This window comes from Odontomachus brunneus, unplaced genomic scaffold (assembly GCF_010583005.1).
Source record: "Odontomachus brunneus isolate Ranch 3 - 2012 unplaced genomic scaffold, Obru_v1 Obru_scaffold_173, whole genome shotgun sequence".
Taxonomy (NCBI): domain Eukaryota; kingdom Metazoa; phylum Arthropoda; class Insecta; order Hymenoptera; family Formicidae; genus Odontomachus; species Odontomachus brunneus.
In genome coordinates, this window is record NW_022639623.1 from 223,512 (window position 1) to 249,807 (window position 26,296).

Below are 26,296 nucleotides of genomic sequence, written 5' to 3' on the forward strand. Positions count from 1 at the left end.
TGATTCCTTCAGACGGTCCAATTGTTGACAGTACAGGTCCGAATTAAGAGTTTGGCCGTAGGGGAGCAGCTCATAGTGGATGATTCCCTGCCAATCCCACCAAACACACAGCAAAGCCTTCCTGACCGGCAATCCTGGCTTGGCCACCGTTTGCGCCGGCTCGCCGCGTTTCAACTACGACCGCTTGATGTTGTCGTAAGTGACTCACTTTTCATCACCAATCACCATCCGCTGCAGAAATGGGTCGATTTTGTTGCGATTCAGCAGCGATTCGCAGATGGAAATTCAGTCCATGAGGTTTTTTTGCGTTAACTCGTGTAGCACCCATACAACGAGCTTCTTTTTGTATCCAGCTTATTCAAGTAGTTTCAAACGGTTTTTTGTGCAATGTTTAGCTCCTGGGCAATCGAAACAGTGCTTACATGACGGTCAGACTCGACGATTTCCATTATTTTATCGACATTTTCGACAATTGGTCTTCCAGAGCGTGGTGCATCTTTGACATCAAAATTACCGGAACGGAATCGACGAAACTAAAATTGCGCGTGATTGGCTGTTACAGTATCAGGACCATAAACACTATTCACATTTTCAGCCGCCTGGCTTGCGTTTTCGCCTTTATCGAAGAAAAACTAAAATATGGCGTATTTTCTCTTTGCTGGTGTCCATCTTTGACGCGCGCTCAAACAATACTGAGTTAAATAATCACAAAACTGTCTGAGAAGTTTTTTTAGTACGAAATCTTATCTTTCTAACGCCATCTAGCGTAAACCGATCGCACTTATACAACACGAGATACACATTACTAAAGCCATCTTTTGGAAAAATAATGGATTTCTTTTTATTACACTTTATATCATGAAAATCGGTACTCGATGGTTTGTAGGGTTGTTAATTACGAATCGAATATCAAATTTTCAAAATTCAAAATGGTTGATCCAATGCGGAACATCAAGAAATAAAAAAATGTGTTTTAGGTCTTCAAAATTAGTTGGCGGGGATCTTTTTGGCAGCTGATTACGAATATAAAATTAAGAGTAAATTTTTTGTTTTAATGCGCCCATGTATAAATGTATAATATATTCTATATCTTTTTATAAAAAAATAAAAAACAAAAAAATTATAAAATTATAAAATTATAAAAAAATATGGAGCTACAAACTCGCTACGTCCTCGTCGTTAGCTCTGGATAACGCGAGATTTTACAGGATATTTTCTACCTTTTGAAGAGACTCATTTTTTACATGTTTAGCATACTACATTTGATAAAAAAATTTACTCTCCATTTTAGATTTGTAATCAGTTGCCAAAGAGATCCCCGCCAACTAATTTTGAAGATCTAAAACACATTTTTTTATCTCTTGGTCTCCCGTATTGGATCAACCATTTTAAATTTTGAAAATTTGATATTCAATTCGTAATTAACGACTCTAAAAACCGTCGAGTAACGATTTTCATGATATTTTATCTACTCTTTAACATGTTTGTTCACCATTTTGGATCTGCCATTTTGAACTTCGAAAATCTGAGGTCAGATTCGTAATCAGCGACTTAAAAAACATTAGATACTAAGTTTCATACAAATACTATAATTTTCTAAAATTCGTCCGCCATATTGGATCTGTCATTTTGAATTTTGAAAATCTAGTTTCGGATTCGTAATCAGCAACTCTAAAAACTCCTAAAGGTACATTTGTCTATAAAATTAGTTTGATGGAGAAATGTATGCCGCAAAGGGTTAAACAATTGTTTATACAAAATCTAATTTGAACAAAAATGGGGGAAAATGGAAATTTGTTTAAAAATTTATAACTTTGCAACATATAAATATTAAGAAAAATTATTGCAGTGTTTTGTACTTCAGACTATAATCTTTGAGAAGAATACAATCTTATTTGGGTCGACTCCAAAAAATATAATTATTTTAACAAACAAATATGGTCAAATTTTAGAGGGATTCGTGCAAAAATTCTAAAAAGTAATTTTGCGTGTGCAAAGACCCAGACTGAAGGTTAAAGGAGGATGTGTAAAAAGGGCTATTTTTGGCCCAGTTCCGGGATCTTTCTTAACCATTGGAAACTGTTTTTGGGATGTTTTAGAAACTGGAAAAAATAATTATCTACCAGGTCTGGGGAAAGTTATAAAAATGGCGATTTATTATTAACTGTTGACATAGTCATATGAAATGTTTTCGAAGTATTGTCTTCTCAATATATTTATGTAAAATATTATCGATTGAATATTTGTGATGGAAAGTATGCAGAAAATGTAGAAAAAGAGGAAAAAGTTTGTTATTTTATTAATATATTATATAAGATTTCGAAAAAATGTCAAAGTTTTATGACGAATCGATATATATTTCGAAGAATACGCGTTTTCAAAAAATAAGTTTCATAAAAAAGTTATAGGATTTAACTGGCGCTTTACGTAGTTGTATTAATATGACCTTGAATAATGTTCTTAAAGTCATATGAAGGTCATCTTTAATTTCTTAAAGGGAACCTGAATTTTCATTATATATTCCTATAGCCTGCCTATCTTGCGACTTTTCCACAGCGCTTCTTCTTTTTTACGTGCCATGTCCGGTCCCCCCCGAACGTCGGCTTTATTATTCTCCACCACGCGGAAGAGTTCCTCTGCCCTTCAGATTTAAAAAGAATCCCATAAATTCACGGACTATCGTTTAATTAGTCTTATGAGTCACATGCTAAAACATATATTCGCTTTATTCTGGATATCTGTATACGAGCAAAATATGAGATGGATTTAGGCGACTCACAGTTCAGGTTCAGGAGTGTTTTCAGCACGCTTGTCGGTTTTAGATCACGTTTCGGCACGTTCTCTTAGAAAAGGGTCGCAACCATCGGTAGAATGTATTTCTATGCTTCGCAGACTGCGAGATGGCATTTGATCGCTTGCGCCATACTAGATTTATTGAACTTTTCCTTGAGGCAGGAGTAGATGAAAAGGATGTCCGAATAACAAAGAACTTATGACAGAAAGTCGACATACTAATACAACTACGTAAAGCGCCAGTTAAAATCCTTTAACTTTTATATGAAACTTTTTTTTCGAAAACGCGTATTCTTCGAAATATCATGAAACTTTGATACTTTTTCTAAATCTTATATAATATGTTAATAAAATGATAAACTTCTTCTTCTCCCTCTACATTTTATGAACACTTTCTATCACAAATATTCAATTGATAGTAGTTTACATAAACATATTACAGAAGACAAAACTTCGAAAACATTTTGTATGACTATGTCAACAGTTAATAATAATTCGCCATTTTTATAACTTTCCCCAGACCTGGTAGATAAATAATTATTTTTTCCAGTTTCTAAAACATCCCAAGAACAGTTTCCAATGGTTAAGAAAGGTTCCAAAAATGGCCCTTTTTACACATCCTTCTTTATTCTAATTTAGAATATGTAATCTCTCTTAAGATATGATATATTATCTGAAATGTATCTAAAATGTTTAAAAAATATATGGAAAATATTTCAGATATTTTTTTCTATATGCAGAAACTATTCGTATTTTTATATTTAGAACCTATTCGTAAATATCACAGTGTTTGCAGATTTTACTGGAAATTTTACATTACTAGATTTCAATGTTACATCACATTTAAAAATTCTCACTGGCACTGGTGGGAACTCGAACTTGGACTCTGGAGACACCTTTGGATTATGAATCTGTTGCTTTAGACACTACACCACGATCTTCGATCGATATAAACGTCTTACATTTCGTCTATATATGTTTAATTAACACAGTAATATAATTTTTTGATAATATGATTTAATATATATAAAATAATTTCATTTTAATAAAAATTATAATTTCATTTTAATAAAAATTATATTTTTTGTAATTTTATTATATGTGTTAATTTAACCTTTAGCTAATGAGGTGAGGTCTACAAAATTACGCACATTCCATTTCGTTATCTTTAAATTTTTATTGTAAAAATTTTTGTATTAACTGTTATTAAATATATAAAATCATAAAATACTATAAACTTTGAGTAATTATAAAACAATACAATTTTAAAAAATAAAAAAATTCCACCTAACCATATAAAATTTAATGAAATTAATTAAATTAACCATATAATTAAATTAATGCAATTAATTAAATTAACCATATAATTAAATTAATGAAATTAATTTAATTAACCATATAAAATTTAATGAAATTAATTAAATTTATGTATAAGTATAAATTAACGCTCATTATAATCGATTTCTGAAATATTTAAGTAAAAGATTTTGATGAAACGTTTCACAAATATTTCTGAATTATTTCAATGTTATATTTCAATATAATTTCCAAGTTATCTTGCGGAAAGCATTTTGAAAGATATGCTGTGTGGGAAATACGTTTTTAATACTCACAAACACTTATATTGCACATTTTTAAATAGCACGCGAATAAAAATTATAATTATTAATTAGAGAGCTGGCAACATCATTATGATAGGTTATATAAGTTAATTATTATATTTGATGTAAATATATAAAACGTTTATTATATTTTAAATGTTAGAATATAATATAATAGATAAAAAAATGTTAGAAATGTAATATAATAAATAAAGCCAGTCAAAAGTAAAGACATGTTGCGTCTTTCCAAAAAATTGCACAATTTGACGTATCTTACGGGGTGGACTAAATTTTTTTTGTCAATTTCATATTAACCATCATAAAGTATAGATTTTTCTCTGCAATTAAAAAAATAGGCGGATTTATACGATTTTTTTTTTTTTGCGAAGTTGCGACATATCGAAGTTACCCTTTCCCCATGCATTTTTTTAAATCGTTTAATTTAACATACTCTACTGAATGGAATTAATTTTTTTCACAAATCTTACGATAACCATCGTAAAACAAAATTAAAAAAAAATTTCAAATACGATAATGTTTCGCAGTATCATGCTCATTTAAAATTAAAATGCATAGGCAACTTTGATATGTCGCAACTTCGCGGAAAAAAATCCGCCTCTTTTTTTAAATTGCAGAGAAAGATCTATGTCTGACGATGATTATTCATAAAATTTACGAAAAAAATGTAGTCCACCCCGTAGGATACGTCAAATTGTGCAATTTTTTGGAGACACGACACATTTACTTTTGATATATTTACTTTTGAAAGGACTGCGAGAAGGGAAAAGAGTAAATTCAAAATCGGACGAATGCTCCTTAAAGTACTTCAAAATAAAAAAAAAAGAGATTCCAAATACGATAATGTTTCGCGGTATTATACTCATTTAAAATTGTGCGAAATTTCGAAATGAACTTATCTATTCCATAATTTTGTTGACGAGTGTATAATAGTCGTAAGCATATAATTGTTTACTTATCACATTAACTAATATCTATTAATAAAATTGTGCCTTCAACTTTTGTGAGTAAATATACATAAAATGTTAAACAATTTTGCAGGCAAGACAGCCGAAATAGCATAGAGGATTCAGAAAAAATTCAGTCGTATGTTACCGATGTTGAGCTCATTTTTTAGATGCAAACAGAATTCTTTTCACTGAACTGAACTTTGAAGAATTCTTTTTGCATCTGAAAATGAGCTCAGAATTGGTGATAACACGTATTTATAATATATGACAAAATTTTTTGAATTTTTTTAAATTCTCTGTGCTATCTGGGAGGACACGAAGAAAAAGGGCAAGATAGAACACTGAGTGACTTGTTTAACCTTAAGATGAAATTTATTCAAGTGTATTAACAATTTATTCAAATTTTATTAACAAATGAAATAAATAGCTAGGAAAAAAATGTGAATATATAATTGTATCAAATTATAATCATACATAATTATATATGATTATATATGATTAATACATAATAATATATGATTATATGATTAATTATAATTATATATGATTCATATTTGAAATTTGTTTATATCCAGAGTAACGTCAAATAACTTTTTAATAACTTTAATAACTTTTTAATAACTTTTTAATAATATCTCTAACATCAGTAAAACGTTTTTAAATGTCACTTTGCTAAATACAGGCTTGCCTACAAGACTGTTCAAGTGATAAGCAAAAATATTCTTAGGTTACATTATATTTCTTGGAATATTGTATAAACAACACAAAAAGGCAGTAATGTGAAGAAATTAAGTCGTCTTCAGAACATATTCTCCAAAGAAATAGGAAAGACTACTGTGCAAGAATAAATAATATGCTAAGAAATAGAAAAAACTACTGTGCAAGAATAAATAATATGCTACGAAAATGGACACAAAATTACATGGTATGACTAAAAAATCTTAGCAAATATTAGCATTTAAATTAGCTGGAAAAAACAGTATTGAACATCTATTAACTTTTGTTGGTATTATTTATTGCTTTTTAGGTACGTATTTAAGTATCCATAAATATACGATCTTTTTTATATTACAATCGATTATAAAACTTTTATTTGGTATTCCATCTTTCCCGCATCTTTTGGACAAATAAAAATCGACATCACTTTTTTTTGTTACTTTTCCATAAAAAATATAAGAAATATATTTTTTCTTGTGCTAACTTTTAAGAAAATAGTCCAAACTATATACCATATGTTACAGTTTTTGAAAAATAATTTTATTTTAACCATGTTTTTATGACAAAAACGTTTCAAAAAGTGTTCCATCTTGCCTGCCCTTCCCTTATAGGAATAAAAGAAAAAACAAGACGATATAATTCAATAATTTTTAATTAGTAGTCGTATTAGTAGCACTCGGTCCTATTTTTCATTTGAGTGGAAAATACGATGAGTATACGCGAGTATGCATGAGTATTTTTTAGCAGATTGCTCCTTTTTAACACTCTTTTTTCAACTATTGAGTGACATCATATTAATACGTTCCTCTTTTACTCAATTTCGTTTTAATACAGATCTATATTGAAACGAAAATGAGTAACCACCAGCTGAAAAATGTGTGTTAAAAAGGAGCAATCTGCTAAAAAATACGCATGCATACTCGCGTATACTCGTTATAATTTTTCGCTGGATACACTAAACGTGTTTCAGAGTATAAGAAACGACCATAAAAATTAAGAAACGGATAGAAAATGGGCTAAAACCGGACCAAAAGTGGGCCACATGAGGATAAAAACGGTGGAATATTTTTGTAAGGGAGACTTCGTTTCAATAGGAGATATGATTTTTTCTAGTGAAAGTGAGCAATCTGCAAAAATCAAAAGAATTCCAACGATTAAGCTACGAATTTAAAATATTTCTCTAGAGACGCATTTATTATCTGAGACAGAACTGTCCAAAATGAAGATCCTCTAACAAAAGAAATTCAGAAACAAAAACTTTTCTGGATTACCGAAGATATGGCGATTCGCAAATCTTTCTAAGAATTTCTAAGCTCTCTTAAAGAAAGATAAAGAAATTTTAAGAATCAACATTGCGGCAATCAACAGATGCTCAAAGAAAAAACTCTATACAAGATATAATCGATGATATTTATATTTTTGCGATATTCCACATTAAATTTCGTTTATTATCATGTTATTTTGTGTTTTGTCACGTTTGTAATACAATCTCGTAGAAAAAACTAATAGAGAATTTATTATATCTTCAAATAAAATTGAAACTTTGTTAGACGCGATATTTTTAGTTGGCACGCAAGTAAAGTGCACTTGTATTTGCGATTGTACAATTAATCTTTATATATTTTTTATCTTTATATATACTGATTGTTATCCATAATTTGCTATAAATATCTTGATGCATTAGAACTACTTTATCATTGATATAGAATTATCTTTCCTACGATAACTTGGTGCTATCTATAGTCCGATGCAATAGTACCAATTTAGTCTGTATACGCAGGAATTGTTGGTTCATTACATTTTTATTGGCTATGTTGCACCGCAACGGTATGCATCATGACGTACGTTATTGCAATTGTTGAAGAGAAAAATAATCGGATGAATGCGAGTTTTTATCGGCATTAGGAGAGCGTGAGAAAGCTTTACATATTATCGACATATTGACAACTAAAAATAGTCGTCGTAATACGTGATCGTACTAAAAATAAATTTTGCCGAGATCATTTAGATAAATACATTTAGTCTCACCACATGAAATCGCGACGAATCTCGTGGTGTATTTTGTTCGCAGTTATTGCTTAGGACAAGTATAGTAATACACAATCGCTAATTGTTCTATGGAAACAAGCCCAATTATCAATGAAGCTTTCATAAGGCGTCCCACATGCTTGCGGTGCCGTTTTCTTACTTATGATCACGATTTATTTTCTTCGATTAGAAAAAGGTCAAAAAGTCGTGGAGAGACGCCTAATGACGCGACAGAAATGAATCACTTAAAAGCTTATTGTCTTTAAAGGTCGAAATCATCTCAATAAAACTCCTACGAACGTCTGTTCTTTCATTTACGAAATACGTATAAGTTGCGTTGAGTAACATTTATATACCGGGTGTTTCAGATCACACGTACACCCCATTTAAAAACGAGGGAAGTAGTTATTTTTAAAAATGTTTCAGACACAAATTTTAAGGTTCGAAGGGAACTTTGACTTTGATCTTGGCGGCCATTGTCAAGGTTATTTTAAGGTCATGTTGATTTTTTAAATAAAATCTCTTACTTTTTATTGCATATTCTTATAGCTTATCTCGAGAACTTTCCAAAACACTATAATAACGTATTTTTTTATTAAGTACTTTTTGAGTAATGAAACTTGTAAGTTACAGTACCGTCGGCATTAGTATTATCTAAGGTGTATCACGTAGAGGTTGCTTCGTCGGATTTACACCTCTTTCGTGTGTGTGTGCGTGTGTGTGTGTGGGTAAATGGATATGATGTGAATGTATGTGGATATGCGTGCGTGCGTGTATGTATGTGTGTGCACGGATAAATGCATGTGTTTTTGGATTTTATTTTTTACATGTTTTTTTATATCTTTATATTATATATGCCAATACCAATTTTTTTTTTCAGAAATCAATATCATTAATTGAAGAACAACCATTCGATTTGAACATACTTATGGTGAAACCAGGTTCTTCGTTTTTCTCGAAAGTGTTTAATTATGCATCGCAAGTCTCTAGCTTTAAAAGATTCGACTATCCAATGGTCACACAAACAGTAAGTTTTGATTCCATCAAATAATATCAAATTTCATATGAAAATAATTAACTTTATTGAGTTTACTGCCATATTATAGGTACTGAATAATAAAAGATTAAAGGAAGTTATCGAACTAACTGTTTGCAAGAATACTAATAATGAGAATTATATTGAAGAAGAAGAGCTCGCAAAAGCAAAAGACAAAGCCAAAAGTATATTACTGCAGATGGAAAGCAAATGCAGTGACGTCCTCCTTAAAATAGTTGCATGGCTAATGTATAAATTGCTCCCTTGTTTTATACAATCGGCCGTTGTGGTGCCTCCTCAAGTTGAAGTATTGAAGAAGGCGAATGACACAGGTTTACCGCTCGTGTTTTTGCCCTTGCATCGCAGTCACTTGGATTATATAATGATCAGCTTCATTATGGTCGTAAATAACATGAGGAATCCGTTAATTGCAGCCGGGGACAACTTAAAGATCCCTTTTTTTGGGTAAGTTATCCATCACTTACAATATAATTATTATATCACATTATATTTTTCAGTTCCAAATTTGGGAAACATTATAAATTTTGTATATAGGGAAGGGGTAAAAGAGATAACAAATTTTTAATTTATATAGATAAATAATTTAACTACAATAAAAATCTATTATACAAGATTTCCGAGAATTCTAAGTTTGTGGAGGTATCAAACTGAACAAAGAAGTGTATCAACTTGGAAATTTTCCAATAGTTATTGAGGGATTAATTAAACAATATGAGTGCAAAAAAAAACGATGGAACGGCCATGTCTAAAGAAAAAAGACACCCAGCTTGTAAGAAAGATATTTTACCTTCGGATCTTTTAGCAACAGTGAATATTAACTGATAGCGAGAGGCATATTTTTCGGCGCACGGGTCTGTCAAATATTATTCACTGTTACTTCGCTTCTCGTTATCAGTTAATATGTTATTGCTAGGAGATCTTAAAAGATAAGATCTTTCTTAGTTGTAAGCTATCTTTCTTTAGCATGTCTACGGAGTGTGTCCTATTGCTTGTCCCGTGCATTTATTCGTTCATGTTGCTTCATTAATTCTTATTTAATTAATTACTTATTTAATTAAATAATAATACTTATTGCGAAATTTATAAAATGGTACATGATTTTTCTAGTCAATTTAATTCATTTTACCTGCACGAGTGCTGTATCTTGAATTGTCAGACACTGTATATATAGTAAAAACTCTATTCCTAAAATAAAACTTTTGTCGTCCTTATTTTAAAATTGAGATAAAGAAACAAAACTACTGTATTTTTCAAAGCTATGAATTTTTTTAAAGAAATCTTTTTTATTAAAATCATTTTAAAATATGTAACATAAATAAAACAAGATTTATCTTGAGTGATATCTGAATACTCTACTTTGGAATAATTTCGTTATTTCCCTCAATAATGGATGAAAGTTAATTAATTTTTTGACACAATTGGCAGATGGCTCTTAAGAGGTTTGGGTGCTTTTTTTATCAAGCGTCGTATGGATGCCATAGTAGGACGTAAAGATGTTCTTTATCGCACAATTCTTCAAACATATATCATGGAAAGTTTACGGGTTGGACACAACATGGAATTTTTTTTGGAAGGTGGCCGCACACGAACTGGCAAGCCTTGCATGCCCAAGAGTGGCATCTTGAGCGTCATTATTGATGCGTACATGAATCGTACCATCGAAGACGCATTATTGATACCTGTAGGGATAAATTATGAACGATTAGTGGATGGAAATTTTGTTCGAGAACAATTAGGACAACCAAAAAAAATGGAGACTTTTGCATCGACGATCAAGGCCATGTGGTCAATTTTAAGGGGTCATTATGGTATTGTCAAGATTAACTTCTGTCAACCATTTTCTCTTAAGGTAAAATACATTCTTTTTCTATATTTTAATAAAATTTACATCTAAAAACGAAAATAATGTGGAAGTTTCTGGTCTCTGACAGGATACAGTGGAAACTTTTAAAAATCAACAAAATATAAGACCATTGCCGGAACGACCCTTAAAATCATCCACATCGAGTTCGTCTATTTATGGTACAGATGTCGTTATGGAAGATCATCGTCAATTAGTGGACAGAATTGCCAGACACGTTGTGTATGGTTAGTTAAAATGATTATTCAACTTATTTTTCACTATATTAAGGATTATTCTTTTTTAATCGTGATTTGTCGAATTAATATCGTACGCAATATCGTATCGAAAACATTTATATTTTTAGTAATTCAAGGTTATGCTAATGTCTTACAATAGAGCTAGACATGTGTTGCACGCATTTAACCGATTTTCAACTTGATGCGCCTAGCTATTTCCTTTACCTTTACTTTATCGCCCCGCTTGCAACCTACAAAACACTCAAGATTCAAAAACGTATGATTTGTAAACATATGTTTTTAATAGTAGAAAACTACTAGAATCTTTACAGATCATTACAGATCATTACAGATCTTTACAGATCTTTACAGATCATACACTTCTGAGTCTTAAATAGTTTGTAGGTTGCACGCGGGGAGATTAGATAAGAGGAATAGAGCTAGGTGGAGTAAGTAAAAAATCTGGCGAAATATGCAATGCGTGCCAAGCTCTGTCTTACAATATCAGGGTGATGGTAAAAAAAAACCTTATGGGCCTTCTATATTAAGCCATTAGTCATAAGCCGCAAAAAAATTGACCAATCGTCGATTATTTTCAAAAATAAAATAAATGATTGGTCAACTTGCCTACGGTTTATATGACTAATAGCTTAGTAGAATATATTGAAGAAGTGAGTTATATTGTAGAAGGTCCATTAAGGCCTAAGCATAGACTTTTACATAACACATAATGCATAATATATAAGATAATCAACCAATTAAAGTTCTTCATTTACATCTTAAGAAGATAAATGAAGAATCTGATTGATTAATTTCCTTATGCAAAAGTTTGTGTTTCCATTTTAATGAGCTTTCTACAATAAACTATTAATCATAAGCCACAGACAAGTTGAGCAACTACAGTTGATTATTTTTAGAAATGACAACTTATTTTTAAAAATAATCGACTGTGATTGGTCAATTTGCTTGCAGCTTATGACTAATGGTTTATTGTAGAAAGTCCATTAACCTTTGAAGGACCGGAAGCCGATATATCGGCGCGACGACAGTTAGCTTTTTCGCCATTCAATCTAATGACATTCTAGCTCTTAAAATAAAAAAGTCGATAAAGAAATAGTCGGTCCTCAGAAGGTTAAAGTTCATCGCACACAAATGACAGCTGCATATGCATAGCATAAGATCATATGGACCAATAAACATCGAGTATTAAGGGGATATCGGAGTCGATCCCGAACTTCGAAAGTGCCGATAACGCAGATTTTGTAATTTAGGGACTGCCGCTAGACGGCAGTCTCGTTACCATCGACATATAGAATGGACTGCTAAATGAGGTGATGAGGGTAGGAACAAATATACCAGGTCTGTAAATATGAAACCGGAATTTGCCCATAGATGGCCCTAGCTGTCAATGTAGTTACCGTCAAACCGCGTCATTGGCGCCATTTTCTTGTTGACATTCTGACAAAGGTTTTCAACTCACAACAATACAAGTTTTATACAACAGCATAGTTTGTAATAGCATTGAACATATCGAATTTTGTGCCTGGAAACTACGATTTGCGGACAGCATTGATTTTCTGTTACCATTTGAAGAAAACTGCTGCAAAATCGCATCGAATGCTTGTTGAAGCTTACGGTGAGCATGTTCTTGGTAAATCACAGTGCTTTGAGTGGTTTAAAAAATTCAAAAGTGGCGATTTTGATATGAGAAACGAAGAACGTGGAAGACCGAAAAAGTTTGAAGACAGCGAATTGCAAGCATTGTTGGATGAGGATGACACTCAAACGCAACAACAACTCGCGGATCAATTAAATGTGACACGAGAAGCCGTCTCCATACGTTTGAAAGCCATGGGAAAGATCCAGAAGATGGGAAAATGGGTTCCACATGAACTGAATGAAAGACAGCAGGAAAACCGAAAAACCACTTGCGAAATGCTGCTCGCCAGGTACAAAAGAAAGTCATTTCTCCATCGAATTGTGACTGGCGATGAAAAGTGGATATATTTTGAGAATCCTAAGCGTAAAAGATCATGGGTAACTCCAGGCGAACCATCGACATCGACTGCAAGGCCAAATCGCTATGGACGGAAGACAATGCTCTGTGTTTGGTGGGATCAGAAGGGTGTGATCTATTATGAGCTGCTAAAACCTGGCCAAACCGTTAATACTGAACGCTACCGACAACAAATGATCGATTTGAATCAAGCTTTGCGTGAAAAACGACCAGAATATAAAAAAGGCAACACAAAGTGATTTTGCTTCATGATAATGCACCATCACACACAGCAAAACTGGTCAAGGAAACGATTGAGGCGTTTAGTTGGGAAATACTTTCGCATGCGGCTTACTCACCAGACTTGGCTCCGTCCGATTACTATTTATTTGCATCGATGGAACACGCACTTGCTAAGCAGCGCTTCACTTCTTACGAAAATGTACGAAAATGGCTCGATGACTGGTTTGCCTCAAAAGAGCAACAGTTTTTTTGGCGTGGCATCCACAAATTGTCAGACAGGTGGGAAAAATGTATAGCTAGCGATGGGCAATATTTCGAATAAAATATTTTTTATCATTTTCATACAATAAACATGTATTTTCTGTACAAAAATTCCGGTTTCATATTTACAATAGTAGGACACCTTCCATCCTCTTTTCCAAGTAGGAGCGTAGCGCATCGCAACAGAACCTTAATACTGATAATTTATAATAAATGTTTCAAATAGTTACTTGTGATTTTAGTCTAGTGTAACATTTTTAATATTTAAAAAATATTACAGTTTTATACATAATAACATTTCATTAGTATTGAAATGATAATAAGTATAAATATATATGTAAATAGGTATATATATGTAGGCAGAAAAAGAAAATAGAAAGAAAATAGGTAGGTAGAAAGAAAACAACTCGATATTATATATGCAGTAGTATTTATTAATTAGTTAACTGACAAAAATGTACCATCTTAACTTTTGTATTACATGATATTTTCAAGCAATGTAATACGTAATAGAGATGTAGCGTGAAGTAATACTCTCGCGTCTAGCTTAGGACCTGACTTTTGCAGGATACAATATTGCTGAAATTCGTGCAACCAATCAGACTTCAGTAAACGGAGACAGAAGGTGTCCTACTATTGTCTGTCTCTCATTCTACATCTGTTCCTACTCCCACCACCTCATTTAGCAGTCCATTCTATATGTCGATGCTCGTTACAGCACGTCAGCTGCGCGACGCGGGGTACGGTCTAGTAAGCGCTACAAATGCTTTATAACGTTTTTACTTCTTTCTCTTTCTTCATTCGAATCCGAGAAATAGAACAAGAAAGAGAAACGCTGCGCAGCATTTGTAGCAGTTACTGGATCGCGTCCGCGATTTCAAGATCAAATATGCGAGCTAGCGTTGCCATGTCTAAGATGCAGGCAGCGTTGCCACATCTAATAGCCGTATCACATTAGTAACTGCGGCTGCGATTAAATCTCTTGACCAATGAGAAAAGCGGTAGTAGCTAGCAGTTTCTTTCTGACTGGTCAAGAGACATAATCGCAGCCGCAGTTGCGAGTCGCTAGTATGATATGGCTATAAGATGCATTGTGTGCGGCGCAGCGCATTGTACTTATGCTGTCTGCCTCTTACAAGGAGATGCTACAACTTGTTAAATTGATTTCCGAACGAGTTATAGCACGTTCGTTAGCTGTAATGTTGAGCATCAACATCCTAACGGGATTTGTGCAAGTGGACCTTTGTTTGTGAGAAATAATAGCATAAAGTTTGGGTCGCGGAGCTGTAGCGGGGCTAAATAGGGATAAATTTGCGGCTTTCTTTCAATGAGGTAGTGTGGCTGAGCGAACTAAAACTCGCGCCGAACATTTTTGGGCCGGCGGCGAGCGTTCGAATCTAGTCGACGACTTGTCCATGTGTGGTGTTTTTTTTATTTTTTCTTACTTTAGGACATACAATTAATGCTCTCCCAGTATAATACATCAATTTTGAATATATCTTTCGTTTTTATGCTATCAGAGATAATTAGGGATAATTAGGGAAATGTTCGGCTTGTTTAACGCAAACATTACACACATAATATACCCAGATAGAAAAATGTGTTCATTCTGAGCTCATATTGCATTCGTGTATCTTCAGACATGAGGACAAGAATAGACACCGATGCGGGCTCATATGCCTCAGAATGTAAACATGTTATGATGTCACAAAAATATCTTATTTAATAATAATAATCAATATCATGTCAAGAATTTATAACATAATTTGTACATAATTTGTGTGCATCTGGTGCTCATGTCATGAGATCACGTAATGATCTTTAAAAAAATATCAAATTAGAGTCATAGTATGAAATCACATTGTGATGAAACATGATCATCACGCATTTCTATCTGGGTACATATAACTTGCATTGCTTACAAGGAAATATATTTTTAATACATCGTTTTCTTATCAAAACATTGTATACAACATTTTCATAATAGAACTTGCTTGTAAAACTTACACTTTATAAATTTAAAATATTTTGTGACGTCTAAATTTTAATGGCGTCTAAATGACGTCTTTAAACGTCACATTGCTGCCTGGATAGTGACAAGCAGCACATGTCAAATAAGACGACTGTGGGAAGTAAGTCACGTAAAAAAATAATTCATTTTGCAGTAAATACTGACAAACAGTACACATTGGAAAAGATGCTTCTGATCCCAATTATTAAGACGTACATACCATTTTGGTTTCGCATTTTGCTCCCGCATTAGTCTTATTTTTCCTTCTTTCCTATCCCAACTGTTTTACTGCTCTCGGAAACCAATTATTTTTCGTCTGTTGTTGTCTGCTCAGAAGTGTCACATATAAGACACGTGCCGCAGGCTGCACGTGCGTGCGGCGCAACGTACACAAGCTAAAGCCAGTGGCACACGATGCTTGTTTTCATGCTGGATTGCTTGCTGGGTGGAAATACTCTATTCTAATTGGTACATTTCTGAAGACGGACCAATCAGAACAGAGTATTTCCATCCAGCAAGCAATCCAGCACGAAAACAAGCATCGTGTGCCGCTGGCTTAAGAACCGTGTATATGTGGAGTTCCCATCACGAACTATAGCGCTTGGCTAGAGATCCTTTAATAAGAGATCGGACACCATCGCCTGTAGATACTAGATTCGCCATGTTTGAGTCCAAACCGGAAGTATACTTATCTCACTTTAACTTATTACACTAGTTCAGCAATGCAGCCAGTGCAGCTGAAAAGAACAGATCACTTGTGTTGTCATTCAGCTAATAATCCTAACCGGAAGCAGGAACCCAAACATGGCGCAGCCAATTAAAACGTTGACATATGGTGTCCGATCTCTTATTACAGGATCTCTACGCTTGGCGCTTCAGTAGCGCTACAGTTCGTTACGGGATGCGTTCGGGAAGCACGCTACCAACGCTACCGTGTTCATCTATCTTTCTCGCTCCTTAGAAATATAACAAGGATAGAATGACACGATAGCGCTTAATAGCGCTACTAGCGAGCTCTCCGAACGCACCCACGGGCTACCAACACATACACGAATCTTCGTTTCAGTGCGTTGCGCACGTATTGTATTTAAGCATCCTGCGTCTTAGAGTGAAATTATATGCAGAGTAAAAGAACTACGGAATATAGAGTACATCATAGAAGCACCCAATCAGCGTATAGCGGCAACCAATCAGCAAAGAATAGCATAGTGCTAATTGGTTGCTTCTATGACGCACTCTCTATTCCGCAGCTTTTTACTCTGCATGTAATTTCACCTTTATGGCTCTTGGAATCATTCTATTAGGTAAATCGGAAAGTTCCGTACATCTAGCGGCGAGTAACTATAGCTAGAACTGTCGGTAACTCTAATGTTTAAACCAAGCTTAATTTTTTAGTCTTACTATCTGTCAATAAAATTTAGTATATAAAGGTATACGTTCGCATCAATAACATTGTTTCTTACTGCATCGAAAATGTCGAAATTTGAGCCAAATAAACGTCATTTGCGTGAAGTGTTAATCTTTCAAATGGCAGAAAACTGTAGCTGAAGCTCATCGAATGCTTGTAGAAGTTTATGATAGTGCTCCTTCCAATAAAACATGCAGAGAATGGTTTCGACGCTTTAAAAGTGGTGATTTTGATGTGGAGGACAAAGAGCATTCTGGAAGGCTAAGAGCATTTGAAGACTAAGAATTGCAGGCATTGGTGGATGAACATGTCAAACGCAAAAACAACTTGTATTAAATTATGCAATCTGTCATTTCCGATAGTTTGAAAACTTTGGGAAAGGTCTACAAGGAAAGAAAATGGGTCCTATATGAACTAAAGCCAAGAGACATTGAAAAACGAAAAACCATCTGCAAAATTCTGCTTGTTAGGCAACAAAGAAAGGGATTTTTGCATAGTATCATCACTGGAGATGAAAAATGAATTTATTTTGATAACCCCAAACGTCGAAAAATCCCGACCAATCCTCAACATCGACGCCAAAGCGGAATATCCACAAAAAGAAGGCAATGTTCTGTATTTGATGGGATCAGAAGAATGTAGTGTACCATGAGCTGTTGAAATCTGATCAAACAGTCACAGGGCATCTCTACCGAGAACAAATTATCCATTTGAGCCGAGCATTGCACGAAAAACGATCAGAATATGAAACGAGAGCATAAAGTGATTTTGTTTTATGATAACGCTTGGCCTCATGTCACAAAACTTGTCAAGGAAACGTTAAAAGCACTTCGCTAGGAAGTGCTACCCCATACGGCTTATTCACCAGACTGTGCCCCTTCCGACTACGACTTGTTTCAGTCGATGGTACACGCACTTTTTGAGGAACGTTTCAATTCCTATGAAGAATTATCGAAAAATAGATTGAAAAATGGGTCTCTGATTGGATAGCCTCCAAAGATGAGTCACGGAATTCGCCGCGGAATTCGCTTGCTGCCCGAAAGATGGGAAAAAGTTATCGCTAACGATGGACAATATTTTGATTAATGTACTTTTTCATTTTGTTTCTTAAATAAAACCATACTTTTTGCAAAAAAACGGACGGAACTTTCCGATTTAGCTAATACATTAGTTGCAAGTTGCTAGTTGACAAGCAAATTTACCAATCACAGTCGATTATTTTTGAAAATAATCGACAGGGCCTGGTCAATTTTTTTGCAGCTTATTACTAGTGGCTTATTGTACAAAGCCTGTAAAGCGGGGTATACAATAAAAATGGTAGAGTACAAATTGACGTAAGTCGTACAAATTGACCAATCATAATCGGGTACGAAAAGAATAATCGACCGCGATTGGTCAATGTCTGCGACTTACGATTGTACGACTTCTATTGTAGATCTCGCTTCAGAGGTTATTATTTATAACATCTCTGCAAATTTTAATATATTTTCATAGGTCCACTCTATATTCAGTACGATATGCTATCAGCATGGCATGTTTCAGAAAAGACAGATTAAACGAAAAAAATTTTTTAAGTTATCTGTTTGGTACCACAAATCGTTATATAAAATTTTTGCCATGCATATAAAAAAAGTAAATATCTGCGCACTACAAAATGTTCTAAAGAGTAACGTCCAATCTTTAAAAATAGGTTTCGAAGCTATAAAAAAGTAGAATTTGTCATGGAAAATTGCTATTGCTTTGGCTAAAATATGGAGAAAACAGACCAGTTTAGACGTGTATAATACTTATTACATACGGATAATGCGCTATCCTGTGTTCTTATTCTACTAACCTTACTTCTCTTATGCTGTGTGAGCAATAAATTTGTATGCGCACACATTTTGCGTAAAGTTTAGAATGCGTTCGAGGAGTTTGCTATAAACGCTACGGCGTCATTCTATCTTTATCTCTTTGGAAAAGATAAAGACATATGACAAAGATGGAATGATATATAATGCTAATAGCGAGTCTTCGAACGTATCCATAGCGACCAATTGTAGCATTAGCGCCGCTAGCACAGTATCCGTGAACTATTATGCACGTCTAAACTGCTCTGTTTTATCTACATCTTAGAGTAGACGTTATTCTTTAGAACATTTTGTCCCGCTCAGATATTTTCTTTTCTTTATATGCATCAAAGAAATTTTATATAACCTATGAATTGTGCTAGTAAACAGTTAACTTAAAAATTTTTTTTCGATTTCGATTAAAAGATTATACCTACGCAATGAATACTTTAAGCGTGCAAAAGCGCTTTCCGATCGATTCAATCTGGACGACGTAAAAACGATTACAGTTTTACAGACATTCTGACATCCCCTTAAGCTACTATATTGATGCTTGATGCTCAATACTCAATGTTCATTGGTCCATACAGTCTTATGCTATGCACATGCAGTTATGTCATTTTATGTGCGATGGGCTTAAGGCCTGAGTACAGACTTTTACATAACGAATGAGAGAGTCAACCAGAGTCTTTCATTTCTAGACCAGAGTCTATCTTGGGGAAAGAAATGAAGAATTCTGATTGGTTGATTTTCTTATGTGTTATGCATTATGTTAAAGTCTGTGCTCCCACCCTAAAAATGACTATTGTTGAAAGTGAACATTAATTTGAAGAAAAATAGACGCCCCATGATAAAATAGATGTCAAATAAGTTAATTATGCTTGATAACGTTGCGTAGCTCGTGTCCGTAATATGGTTCATATTCGAACTGCTGAGAAGAAAGTTAGTTAAAATGTGATATTATATATATATGTCAGACAAGGATAGACAATCAATCACTCTAGTTTAGTCTCATCACTGGTGAGCAGACCACACGATGCTAAATACAAAGAAAAACCTGAGAGTTGCCACGCTGGCGTTTTGACCGATATCGATTTTTACGATTTTTCGATGTGCCACTTGCACTCATTTTTGAAGTGGAATTACTATTTTCTTAAGCGTTGACGATAAAGTTTCCATTTGATTCGTGTCCATTCTACGCTTATTTTCTGGCGGTCCGTGCTAAGCGCATAATTGCGTGATTGAGAATATCGACCATCATGCACGGATTTATATTCCATTCAGCGTTCACATGATTTACACATTGTCATAAATTTATTTGTATGTGTATATGCATATACACTCTTATATGCAACTTATGCACTCGAATATGCAACTCTTTGATAGACTTACAAGGAGAGACCACGAAGATGAGGATCGGTGTGGATCACCGATTTTGATGGACTTTGACACAAACCTTCTTCTTCGAAAATAAAGATACATATGTCGCTGTTTGATAATATAGAAAACTTGGAATTGGCGTAGATTGATCGAGTTAGTTGCATAAAATTATTAAATTATTTCTTAGTAATCGTTTTATATTAAAGGCCGTGCCCAGTTTTCGTATAATAGGATGCCCTCAACGATATCGGCATATCGGCCCTCAGCATTTTTACATACAAATTACATCATGATCCAACATAAATAAATTACACATCATGTCAACTTCTGGAACCACGTGATTCCGAAGTTATGTCGCCAAGCTCAAAAATCAAAAAGTGATTTATCTAGATACCCTCCCGTTTTCGAAAAAATCGAAGTTAAAGATCATGATGTCGCACAGTGGTCACTTTTACTAATCTGAACAAGCGAAAATAAAAAATCCAGTTGAACGTTTTAAACTTGTTTGTTGTAAATGAGTCTGATTACCTAAGAGTATGAAATTTAAGAGTAATTAATTTAAAAATCGAACGGGGAATAGTTGGTAAGGCCGTAATGAACACGATTCTGCAAATCTTGGCGCACTCGCGTCCATCGCGCTCGCGCTTATCGCTCACTCTCGCCTTCAGTTTAATCAATGAGCTCATGCTGAATAATGCTTTCTTTCTTGTTATGGATCTTACAAACATATGTAAATAAACAATTTATAGTCTAAAAATAATAAGAACTTTTTTAATGTGGATAAAGACTATTTTTTTTTAATATTTTGCTAAGTTTGGTAATATAGAAAACTTGGAATTGGCGTAGATTGGTCGAGTTAGTTGCATAAAATTATTAAATTATTTCTTAGTAATTGTTTTATATTAAATGCCCTGCCCGGTTTTCGTATGGTAGGATGCCCTCAGCGATATCGGGCTCATTTTCACACACGTTACATTATGATCCAACATAAATAAATTATACATCATGTCAACTTCTGGAACAACATTCCGAAGTTATGTCGTCAAGCTCAAAAATCAAAAAAAAATTTTTTCTACGAAACGAGAAAAGCCATGGTTTTGAAAAAAATATAGAAAGTAAAATACTTTAAGGGGATTCAAACAAGTATGGTTTGATTTGATTCGGACACTTATAGGGTGTCCAAAAAAATTTCAATTTTCGAAACGCGATTTTTTCAACATCCTGTGGAGTCACCACCATCTTATCAAAAAACACGGCCGTGTTTTGAGCACCGAGTTTTAAGCACAAAAACGGGGCCCGCAAGGGACCCGCAAATGCTACGTTCCTGACTGATCCCTGACTGAACGGCCGTGTTATCTTACGCGAAGCAACTAGATGACTGGAGGCAAGATTATATTCCGCTATATTGTATGTATTGTATATATTGTATATATTGTATTCCGCTATAAAACTATAAAACCGATGCATTTCTGAGTAATCTCAATCGATTCTTCGGGGTTATATTACTTAATAAAATTGTCTTTATACTGCGACGGTACTCGCGAGCGGAACTTCTCGCGAGCGACGGCAAACAGTCGCCTGTTCGCCTCGTCGTCAAATTGCCGTCGGCTCCCGGACGCGCCACAAAGATTTTCGCGAGAGTTGGGCGCCAGGTACGGAAAGGCCGCACCACCTCGATAAACGCGAGAATAATTATTGATCACAAAAGATGCGCGTCCCGAAACCGTCGGGACCGATAGCTCGTTTTAAATTAAAGTCGGAGACGGGATGGGTTAGGAGGCGAAATCACTAAACTCGGTAACGGTAATAAAGAGACGTTTATTCGAGGACTCTCTCTCTCCCGATCGTTAATACACGCGAGACAATATAATTCGCGAGACGGTACACTTCGCGAAACGGTACACTAAGCCCGAGGACGCTTTCCTCGGGCGAGCCTTCTTTATCCGCGCGACCACTCCGCGGACGAGACACGACGATACGATACGCGGTACAAAGAAATTCGGAGCAGATGGTTGATCTTACAATTACGGTGGCGACCCTTGCGTCGGCGGCGGTGTCAGCGGTGACGGTAGCGGCGGCGGTCCTCCTTCTCTTGCTCTCTCTCTTCTCTCTCTCTCTCCCTCTCCCCGCTCTCTCTCGCTCCGCTCACTCTCTCTCGCTCCGCTCGCTCCTTCGCGCACTTCGCTCTCTCTCTCTTTCTCCGCACTCTCTCACTCCTCTCTCTCTCTCTGCTCTCTCTCTCTCCGCTCTCTCTCTCTCTCGGCTCTCTCTCTCTCTCACACGCGATACTGGCTCGGTCTATTTTCCTACGTCTGAGCGCGGCGGTAGTCGCGGTAAGGCTAACAGCTGATCGGCTCTGGGAGGATCACGTATCCTCGTGGATCCTCCCTCGTCGCTACCCCCCTCGTCCTGGGGTGGTCGGTAGTCGGGAATCGGCAGATTTCGGTACCATGGTCTCGAGACGCTTCTCGTCTCGAGACGTTGTTGACATCGGGAGTTCGCTTGGTTGTCTCTCCCGGCTCTCCCGTTTTTTCCTGCCGGGTTTCTCGTGACGGCTGCTTCGCTGAAAGTAAATACAGCTGATCCGTCTAAACGCGATACTGTATTGTAACTACGATACTTTCTCAGCAATAGAATATTTTCTATTGCTGAGCGCCCGATAATTCGCGATAATAATTTTTCGTCGCCAAAGTACGAGAGTGCGATTCACCTGATGGAGGGCTCCGCTCGTTGTCGTCCTCTGCATCCTCGTCCCTCGATGTCCTCCGCTCCTCGTCCTGGTGGCCGGCAAGGGGCGTCGAGGGGCACAAAATTCGGGACGCGCTGACCTTCGCATCTGCTCCGCTCGCAAAAATCGCTTCTTCGCTTTGTTCTAAATTTTGCACAACAAACAACAATCCGACGGAACGCGATACTCGACAAGGTCTCGAAAACCGTTAGCGACACGGCACGCGATAAACATTCTTTCCACTAATCGACACAGGATTCTTGAGACGGGCGCCTCCACGGCTGCCACGTCACAATACTTTTACTCTCTGTGTCCTCTAAAATCAAGATTTCTAGTTCAAAGTCGAAAATAGCCAAATTATTACATGATCACGAATCGTCAGAAAATTGTGCATCTGAACTTTGTTCCGTGAGATGTCGCAACCAGAGAGCAGTGATAGAAGCTTTGTTTCGCGAGCAGCACGCATCAGCACGGGAGGAGATCGCACGCACTCACGCGACTGGGTCCGTGAGGTTCATGGACACGGTGAAACCAAGTTAGTCAAAATGATGTCATATTGCCATCAAATTGATGAGGGATATGATGGAAATGAGTGATTAAAATGACGGCAGAAATGACTGCAAAACGTCATTAATTGATGGTCATTTTGGCTATCATTTTGATGTCATTTTGATGGCAATTTGATGTCTAGCAAGGAGATGCCACAACCTGCTAAATCGATTTCTGAGTCATAGTACGTTTGCTAGCTGCGATATTAAGCATCAACATCCTAATTGGAGTTTGTGCCAATGGGTCTTTGTTTGTGAGAAATTACAGTACGAGGGCTGCTCCGTAAGTTTTGCGACTAGTAAGGGAAACACGGTAATTTGTCATTGAAAATGGCTTTATTGTTTTTCAAAGTATTCTCCATGATGATCAATACACTTCTGCATTCGCTCAAACCATTTATTATAGCATCCATGCCACTCCGAAAGTGGTACCTTCAAAACATGTGTTTTAAACGCATCAACCGCTTCTTCTGGCGTCGAAAATCGTTGACCACGCAGTTTATTCTTGATGTTCGGGAACAAAAAGAAGTCATTGGGTGCGAAATCAGGACTGTACGGTGGATGACCCATTAATTCGATGTTTTCACTGGTCAAATAGGCGGTTGTTTGAGCCGATGTGTGAGAGCTCGCATTGTCATGGTGAAGAATGATTCATCGTCTTGAGTTGTTTTTCTTTATTTGGCCGAAGACTTCTGGCAAACAAATGGTTGTGTACCACTCAGAATTGACTGTTCTACGTTTCTCTGAGGGTACTGTTGCCACATGACCAGTTTTTCCGAAAAAACAGGCGACCATTTGTTTCGAAGTGCTTCGAGCGCGAACAACTTTTGTTGGGTTAGGTTCACTTTGAAAGACCCACACAGTCGACTGCTGTTTAGTTTCCGGCTCATATGCATAGATCCATGACTCGTCACCTGTGTAGAGGTTATATACGGCATTTGACGCACCTCGATCGAATTTCTTCAGCATTTTTTTGCACCAATTTACACGATCCTTTTTTTGAGCAATTGTCAAATTATGCGGGATCCAACGTGAACAAATTTTTTTTACGGCCAAATGTTCATGCAATATCGTTTGTATGCAATTCATACCAACACTCAGGAATGCCTGAATCTCACGGTATGTCACATATCGATTTTGCATTATCAATTCACGCATAGCATCGATGTTTTCTGGCACAGCAGCTGATTTTGGACGACCTTCGCAAGGTTCGTCGGTGAGCGAACTACGACCACGATTGAATTCATTAAACCAGCGACAAATAGTGGCCTTGTGTGGTGCTTTATTGCCAAAAGTGGAAGCAAGTTGATCGATGCACTCTTGTCTCGATAATCCACGTCGAAAGTCGTAAAAAATCATCGCACGAAAGTGTTCTCGTGTTAATTCCATTTTTTCGCTGAGACACAATTTTCAAGTCACTAAACAATACAAGTAGCCTCCGTATGACAAAACGTTTCGAGTAAAAAAATCTTCCAAACTGTCAAACTTTTTGATGGTAAGGTTAGATTTTACCTAGCAACGCCAGTGTTGCCAAGTCGCAAAAGTTACGGAGCAGCCCTCGTATAAAGTTTGGGTTGCGGGACTGTATCACAGATATAGTTAAAGATGCAACTGTCTTTCAGTAAGACGGCATGGCTGAGCAGACTGAGACTCCCACGTCGAATATTTTTGAGCTGGCAGCGAATTCTGGCGACGAGTTATCCTTGTGCGGTATTTTTTTTTCTTACTTTAGGGCAAGTAATTAATGTTTTTTGAATATGATACATTTGTTTTGCATATATCTCGTTTTTATGCCATTAATCAGGGGTAATTAGAGAAGTGTCAGACTTGTTTAACGCAAACACGAATATAGACACATATTTTGCGTTGCTTATAATTTTGCGATGCTTATATATTTAGTACATATTAAAAAATTAATATATTCGTGTTTGCGTTAAACAAGCCTGACACTTCCCTAATTACCCCTGATTAATAGCATAAAAACGAGACATATGTAAAACAAACATATCATATTCGAAAATCATTAATTACTCTAAAGTAAGAAAAAAAAACACCGCACAAAGATAACTTCGTTGCCGGGATTCGAACGCTCGCTACCGGCTCAAAAATGTTCGACATGGGAGCCTCAGTCTGCTCAGCCACGCCGCCTCGATGAAAGATAGTCGCATATTTAGCCATATAATTTCTCACAAACAAAGGCCCATTGGCACTAACCCTAATTAGGATGTTGATGCTTAACATCGCAGCTAGCGAACGTGCTATGTCTCGTTCAGAAATCGATTTAGTAGGTTGTGGCATCTCCTTGTAAGTGAAAATAAATACCAATAAACACCAAGCAACAGTAACATAACACCAATGTTATAATTTTCCACTCAATAATATAAATGCAACATAACATGTGTTATGTAAGTTACATATTAGGACCTTAACTTAGTTTCCGCCCAAAAAATACTGAGAAAAAGCATTTATTGTAAAAAATTTATTTAAATTATTTCAATGAAAGTATTTTCCATCACTTTCTACAACTTTTTGCCATCTTTCTGGCAACTGGGCGATACCATCTCGATAAAACGATGTTTGTTTCGAAGCAATCCATTCGTCCACCCATTCTCGCACTTCTTCAACATTTCGGAAGCGTGTACCACTCAA

General features: G+C 35.7%; 1 protein-coding gene across 2 annotated transcripts in view; it reads left to right on the forward strand.

The window, feature by feature from the left end:
* LOC116851363 (glycerol-3-phosphate acyltransferase 1, mitochondrial) overlaps positions 1–26,296 on the forward strand; it is a 181,163-nt gene that overhangs the window by 102,625 nt on the left and 52,242 nt on the right. For both annotated transcript variants that reach the window (XM_032830695.1, XM_032830694.1), the window contains exons 4-7: positions 8,988–9,134; positions 9,214–9,608; positions 10,590–11,013; positions 11,096–11,252. In XM_032830695.1, coding sequence (XP_032686586.1) covers positions 8,988–9,134; positions 9,214–9,608; positions 10,590–11,013; positions 11,096–11,252 — 1,123 coding nt within the window. The remainder of the gene's footprint in view (positions 1–8,987; positions 9,135–9,213; positions 9,609–10,589; positions 11,014–11,095; positions 11,253–26,296) is intronic.